At 49.3% G+C, this 7,937-nt stretch overlaps 1 protein-coding gene across 1 annotated transcript in view; it reads left to right on the forward strand.

Moving 5' to 3' along the window:
* Positions 1–6,285, forward strand: part of ift81 (intraflagellar transport 81 homolog) — a 33,857-nt gene extending 27,572 nt beyond the window's left edge. Inside the window, exons 13-18 of the mRNA XM_062544097.1 lie at positions 311–400; positions 802–888; positions 1,661–1,732; positions 2,943–3,028; positions 3,520–3,565; positions 5,965–6,285. Coding sequence (XP_062400081.1) covers positions 311–400; positions 802–888; positions 1,661–1,732; positions 2,943–3,028; positions 3,520–3,565; positions 5,965–6,147 — 564 coding nt within the window. The 3' untranslated portion in view covers positions 6,148–6,285. The remainder of the gene's footprint in view (positions 1–310; positions 401–801; positions 889–1,660; positions 1,733–2,942; positions 3,029–3,519; positions 3,566–5,964) is intronic.
* Positions 6,286–7,937: the final 1,652 nt, after the last annotated feature.

Raw genomic sequence — 7,937 nt, forward strand, 5'->3', positions numbered from 1 at the left:
GTGTGCGCGCACTCGTCCCTGTCCCTGTCTCCTTTGGTCATGACAGCTAGAACAGGGTGCAGTGCTGATACAAGGGCGTTTGCTTACTAAAACCAGCTCTCAGGCACATCAGAGGGAAGGACAGTGTGTGTGTGTGTGTGTGTGTGTGTGTGTGTGTGTGTGTGTGTGTGTGTGTGTGTGTGTGTGTTATGACATGTCTTCTGTGTGTGTGTGTGTGTGATAATGACATGCCTCCTGTGCATGTGTGTGTGTTATGACATGTCTCGTGTGTGTGTGTGTGTGTGTGTGTGTGTGTGTGTGTGTGTGGCAGGTGAAGAAGCTGAACTCTGTGATCGTGGAGAAGAAGTCGGCCCTGGCCCCCCTCATTAAGGAGCTGAGACCCCTGCGGCAGCAGTGCCAGGTCAGTCCACCATGACACAGGGCCCAGTGCTGCAGCGGACACACACACACACACACACACACACACACACACACACACACACACACACACACTCTCTCTCATCACACACACACCCTCATCACACACACACACACACACACACACAGAGATTGATGCCATAGGGCCCAGCACTGCAGCTGGCTTACTCTCATCACACACACACTCATCCAATGTGTGTGCATTTGTTTAACAAGGATTTTACATTTGACATATCGAATGCATGAAGATGAGCATTATCTGTGCGTGTGTGTGTGTGTGTGTGTGTGTGTGTGTGTGTGTGTGTGTGTGTGTGTGTGTGTGTGTGTGTGTGTGTGTGTGTGTGTGTGTGTGTGTGTGTGCGTGTGTGTGTTTTTTGTGTACAGGAGTTGACTCAGGAGTACGAGGAGAAGAAAGGCCAGTATGACACCTGCGCTGCGGGGCTGGAGAGCAACAGGTCCAAACTGGAACAGGTGCTTCATTCTCTCTCACACACACACACACACACACACACACACACACACACTCCTCTTGTTAAGATTAAAATACACGCATACTCCCACACAGTCTTTCCACAGTACTCTCCATTACACACACACACACACACACACACACACACACACACACACAGCAGAATGACTAGGCTGCAGCCGGAGCAGGGGAGTTGGCCTGCTGAAGTGAAGTGTTGACAGTTGCTGCAGGCCCAGTCCAAGCTGGGGAACCCAAGATGGGAGCATGAACTCATAGGCCCCTGGCCCGGGGACGCAGGGTGTGGGCTCATTCATTAATTACACGCTTGGTACTATGGGGAGCTTATTTCCTTCCAACACTGACCAACACTCTCCAACACTCTCCCCTTAATCAACTGACCAACACTGTTCACTTAATCAACTGACCAACACTCTCCAACACTCTCCCCTTAATCAACTGACCAACACTGTTCACTTAATCAACAGACCAACACTCTCCAACACTCTCCCCTTAATCAACTGACCAACACTGTCCACTTAATCAACTGACCAACACTCTCCAACACTCTCCCCTTAATTAACTGACCAGCACTGTCCACTTAATCAACAGACCAACACTGTCCTCTTAAACAACAGAACAATATTGTCCCTTTAATCAACAGACCAACTCAGACCAACACTCTCCTCTTAATCAACAGACCAACACTGTGTTTTGAGTATTTACGTCATTTTATTTCATATATGGTGTGTGTGTGTGTGTGTGTGTGTGTCGTAGGAAGTCCGAGCTTTACGAGAGGAGGTGGACCAGGAGGAGAACCGACACTTCTACATCAACTGCATGAAGCAGGTGAACACCTGATTAAACCTGAGTACACCTGTCTACACCTTACTGCTGTGCCGTCTACGGCAGCACCTGTCTATACCCACCAACGCCTTTACCTCATACACCTGCAACTGCTCACTTACACCTGTCTATACCCACCAACACCTTTACCTTCATACATCTGCAACTGCCCACTTACACATGTCCATACCCACCAACACCTTTACCTCACACACCTGCAACTGCACACTTACACCTGTCTATACCCACCAACACCTTTACCTCATACACCTGCAACTGCCCACTTACACCTGTCTAAACCCACCGACACCTGTACCCTCAGACACCTGCAACTGCCCACTAGACCTGTTCCTACCTGCCCTAACCTCCTCTTCCTCTCTCTCTGTCTCTCTCTAGCCCCTTTCACACTGACCGAATGTAACGCTAAATCAGCCGAATTTAACGTTAAAGGAATATTCCGCCATTTTTGGAAATAAGCTCATTTCCCACCTCCCCTCGAGCAAAACAATTGATATTTACCTTTTTCCCATTCATCCAGCCATTCTGTGAGTCTAGCGATACAACTTTTAGCTTCAGCCTAGCACAGATCATTGAAACGGATTAGACCAGTAGCATCTCGCCTGCTAGCATCATGTTTAAAAGTGACTAAGATTTGCGGTAATTTTCCCATTTAAAACGTGTCTCTTCTCAAGTTAGAAAGTGCAATAAGACCAACTGAAAATGAAACCGGGCGTTATCCTAGGCTGATTTGACATGGAACTACAGTACACTCTCATCTGGCGTAATAATCAAGGCAACTTGCAAATGTACCATGGGCGCAGTGATATCACACAGCATCTGAAAATAGTCCCCATAGACAACAAGCAGTAGTAGTGCCAGTAGTTTGCAAGTTGCCTTGATGAGATGAGAGTGTAGTTCCATGTCAAATCAGCCTAGAAAAACGCCAGGTTTCTCCCTTTCTCTGTCTCTCTCTCTCTCATTCTCATTCTCTGTCCCTCTCTCTCTCCCTCAAATTAAAATTAAAATGAGCCTTAATTGGCATGACAATAATCGTGTTGCCAAAGCTTACATATTTGATGTAATTATACAGATAAAAACAATAATAAGGAAAGAAAAGAAATGTAGAGGCGGAAATGAAACATATGCTAATAATTAAGTCATAATTAAAATCTCTCTCTCTCCCTCTCTCTCTCTCTCTCTCATTCTTTCTCAGATAATTGAGGTGCAGTTGCAGAGAGCTGCTGATGAGATGAAGGCATATGTCTCCTCCGATCCTCAGGAGAGAAGGAAGACTCTCAGGTACTCACACACACACACACACACACACACACACACACACACACACACACACAGGCCCAAACAGGCCCTTGCATTTACATGTTTACTCTTTTTTTTCCCTCTCACACACACATATCTACAGTAAGACACAAAGAAACACACAGTAAACACACATATCCAGAAACTCCTGTTACTTAACACACCATGCCATCCAGAAACTTCTTTTACCACACACAGACGCTCTCTCTCACACACACACACACACACACACACACACTTCCCGCTTACACAAACTGGCTGTCAGTCTGACCCCATGCTCGTTAAGAGTTCACCCACGAGGCATTCTGCTGCTTTGTTCCAGCACGCAGCTGCCTGTCCTGTTTTCACTGCCCTGAGTTTTGAGTTTCATTTGGCTGCGCTTCACCAGTGTTATACGTTCCTCCATGCGTGTGTGTGTGTGTGTGTGTGTGTGTCTGCGTTGACCTCTCTGTGATCTGATGTGCTGTTTTTAGGGACCAGTACATGAAGCACATAGCGGAGCAGGAGTCCTTGGGCAAGGTAAGCTGGCGCCAATCTCTGGGTTTCCCTGTGCATCCCTCTTAAGCACGGGGTGTTTGCCAGCTCTCTTCCAAACCCACACAAACACACACACACATACACACACACATACACAAACACACACACCATAACCACACACACACACACATTGAGTGAGACGCACCTACCCAAGGGACTGGTTTGATCTGTGTGTGGTAAGGGCTTGTTCTCTACAGCATTCCTGCTAAACCATTTGAGTCGTCAGTGTAACAGAGACCCACTGCTCCATGCCATGCCATGGTGTGTGTGTGTGTGTGTCGGGGGGGGGGGGGGGGGGGGGGGGGATTCATGGAACAGACCCAACCCCCTTGTCTGGAGGAACACTAGCAGGTTCCAGTTCTCTCTGGATCGAAGCCCTCAGCACCACTTACTATGATAGAACCACTTACGTCCCAGCCATACATGTCACTCGTTTCTGCCCAAATCCATCCAACAGAAACCTACCATTTCTGTCCACGTCCAGCCCTACTGTACATGTCACCCCTGTTTCTGCCCCCCTAACATGTCACCCCTGTTTCTGCCCTTACCCCCCCTAACATGTCACCCCTGTTTCTGCCCTTACCCACCCCTAACATGTCACCCCTGTTTCTGCCCTTACCCCCCCCCTAACATGTCACCCCTGTTTCTGCCCTTACCCCCCCTAACATGTCACCCCTGTTTCTGCCCCCCCCCCCCCCAACATGTCACCCTGTTTCTACCCTTACCCACCCCTAACATGTCACCCCTGTGCATACTGGAGAGTGGAGTAGTTGTAGTCATTCCCCAAAAAGTAGCAGAGCACTGTAAATCCAAAGAGCACTGTAGAAGATCTGTGCCAGCAGTCATGCTGAAGGAGCTCAACAGACTGGAGAGTCTTGTTCGTTCTGAAGTTGACTGTCGCTTGTCTTGCCAGCGACGGCTGTTGCTGTAGATGCCATTAGGTGATCTATCATGGCTATCCATACAGATTAATTAACTTCCTCTAGCCTGCTCTACAAGAAAAGCACAAACCTGTGGGGAGTTGGATGTACGGTGTACTTTTCTCTAAGGCTGTGGGTGTGACAGTGTGATAGAAGGAACAGACTGATAGAATTGCGCATAAATAAAATCTTTGCTTCTTATCCCCTCATCCTCCTGCCCACATCTTTCCTCCTGCCATGGCCAATTTGTGTGCTCACATCAAACATGCCTTCAACACCTACTGCTTAATCTGGTTAGCCTCTTTAATGCTGAACCTGTAACCTCCTACAGTAATTCTGGGAGGACTTCCCATGTCACATGTCTGACCTTTTCACCTCTTCATATAGAGCACTTAGGCGGGGATCACTTTAGCCAGCGGCAAACGGCAGTGGCAAGCGTAACGCAATGCTCAGACCATAATAATAATAATCCTTAACATTCTGTCTCGTGTCTAAGTTACACTAGCGGTCACCGTTGTCACGTTCTTAGACGAATCAAAATAGTCAAAATAGTCAAAATAGTCAAAATACCTGAACATTATAAAACTGACATTGATGAGCCGAGCGTTGCGCTTGAAAGCTGAATCAAGTTCAACGCCTGGCTTGTTCAACTGTGGCTGTAATTTGACATTTTCATACTGGTATCTGTCTGTGGTTTACAGTATGCGCCTCTAGTCAGTTGCAGTACTTCAGGCAGCTGAAGTGATCCATGACAGACTGAAACGGCCTAGAGCTGCACCTGTGATCATTTGCAAATGTAATCTTGCGTTTGTTTGCCAAATGTCCGTGGGTATTTAAACTGTGACTCAGCAGTTTTCTTCTGACAGATGGTTTGACTGACTTGAACTACTCCTGAGAATTATAACTTCACTCTTCTTAACTTTCCTCTCTCGTCCTCCACTCCTTTCTTCCTCTCACTCCCCCTCTCCTATTCCTAACTCTATTTCCTTTCCTCCCCTTTTTCCTGTCTCACTTCTGCCTCTCCCTTTCCTCCTCTCCTCTCTCTCCTCTATTTCTTTCCTCTCTTTTTCTCCTCCCCTCTTTACCACTCTCTCTATCCTCCTTCCTCCTTTCTATTTAATTTCCTATTCCTCTCTTCTCCCTCTTTCTCCCACTCCTTCCCTCTCTCTCCTCCACCCCCTCCTCTCCTCTTCCTCTCTCTCCTCCACCCCCTCCTCTCCTCTTCCTCTCTCCCCCTTTCCCCTTCTCTCTCTCCTTCTCTCCTCCTCCCCCTCTCTCCCCCTTTCCCCTTCTCTCTCTCCTCTATCTCTTTCCTCCATCTCTCCTCCTCCCTTCCTCTCCTCTATCTCTCTCCTCCATATCTCTCTCCATCTCTCCTCCTCCCCCTTTCTCCCCCTTCTCTCTCTCCTCCATCTCTCCTCCTCTCCTCCCCCTCCTCCCTCCATCCTCCGTGTCCTGTAGAAACTGCGTGAGCAGCAGAAGGTGGTGCGTGAGAGCCACGGCCCCAACATGAAGCAGGTGAAGATGTGGAGGGACCTGGAGCAGCTGCTGGAGTGCAAGCGCCACTGCTTCCTGCGCGCCCAGAGCCAGGCCTCCATCGGACAGGTCATCCAGGAGGGAGGGGAGGACCGCCTGGTGCTCTGAGCGCACACACACACACACACACACACACACACACACACACACACACACACACACACACACACGCACCCCACGCCCAGCCTGGTGCTCTGACCACGCGTGCACACACACACACACACACACACACACACACACACACACACACTCCAAGCCAGCTCAGCACTGTGCCCAACGGCTGGGGTGCAGGGGGGTGTGTGTATGTGTGTGTGGGGGGGGGGTTGGGGTGTGTGTGTGTGTGGGGTCGGGGGTGTGTGTGTGAGGTCGGGGGTGGGTGGGGGGTGAGGCATGATGACTGCATCCTGTCGCCTGCCACAGTTAACACAGCCTCTGTTTATTTATCAGCTGTAATCCACTCAATCCACTTTTGATTCTGTTCTATGAAAGCATTTATCAGTTTCCCGTCTCGCCCCTGTGTTGTACAAAGTCCCTCCTGGAGAAATGGTGTTTTGCACACGTGAATGAGGGAGGGAATGGGGGGGGGAGAGAGAGAGAGAGAGAGAGTGATGGGGAGAGGGGGGGGCAAAGAGATGGAGAGAGAGAGAGAGAGAAAGAGAGAGCGGGGGGGGGGGGGGGGCGGGGGTTGGTTATCTGTGCTCTGGAGAGGCCTTCCGGTGCGAATACGGCCAAGGTGCCGCGTGAAGCCCAGACGGGGAGAGGCCGCCTCTGGAGGTGTCGACCGGATAAGTGGGTTAACCCTTCGCTGGACGCTCACCTCGGGCCATGTCCTCCGCCTGCTCCGTTCTCACACACACACACATACACACACACACATCTGTGAAAGCAAAGCTGCAGTTGCTGTCTCTACAGATAATGGCCAACAAAGTGTTACACACGCGGAGCAGCACTGCTCGGCAGGCTATTTTGGGAAACAACAGCGATGACCTTGGGAAGAGGAGCTGTCCAATTTTGGAATTTGGCGGGACTCTGAGTTTGGGGGAGAGGGCCTGGAGATGACCACTGGCCCCCTCTCCCCTCCTCCCTCTCTCTGTCCCGCTCTCTCTCTCCTCGCTCCTCTCTTTCTCCTCCCTGAATTAAATACTACTTCCTGCTCACTTCTTCTATGGCCAGACACACATGAATATGTTGTATTTTGTATTTAAACAGTTATCAAATAAAGAGCTTACGTGTAATCCAGTGCTATGGCTTCTTGCTCATTTCTAATCCAGTGCCAAAACTGTAGGCCTATTAGTAATGGTCTGTTCCTTAAGTCGTCTTTCATTTCCCTACACAGAAGCAATAAAGGTTATCTCACATGCAGAGGCTTATTGTACTTCTCCACTAATGCATTTTGTGTTAGGGCGATTATGAGGCATTTTAATTCAGTTCAATTATCATTTCCGGCGCCTGAAACATCCGTTCATTACCCATTTCTGTGTTCTCATGCATAATTGTGTGGTTCAACACAAAAAAATACTCATGATGAGAAAACATTAATTACTGCTTGCATTTTCACTGTCAGTACAAGGACTCGTGTCTGCGATCTGCTATTGAGACCGGAGATCTTTTACTAAAGCGTGGATCTTCAGCCATTTGTGAAGGGCCTAATTTTGGCAACGCGGGTTTTCAGCATCCACTGATCGATGCTACATGTAAACTTTAACTGCGCAACACGCCACCGGGACACGAGCTGGGCATTCCCCGCGTGCAAGCTTGGGTAAATTTAGGAGGCCTCCACCCCGTCGGCCTCGCGTCCACACTCTCGCTCTCTCGGTGATGCGTAACTCAATCTCCCGTTGACAGCCGCGGTTGGTGATCGGTGCGCCAGCTGGAGCGGCCGTTGAATTCTCTTGGAG

The sequence above is a fragment of the Sardina pilchardus genome, chromosome 8 (genome assembly GCF_963854185.1).
Source record: "Sardina pilchardus chromosome 8, fSarPil1.1, whole genome shotgun sequence".
Lineage (NCBI taxonomy): Eukaryota > Metazoa > Chordata > Actinopteri > Clupeiformes > Clupeidae > Sardina > Sardina pilchardus.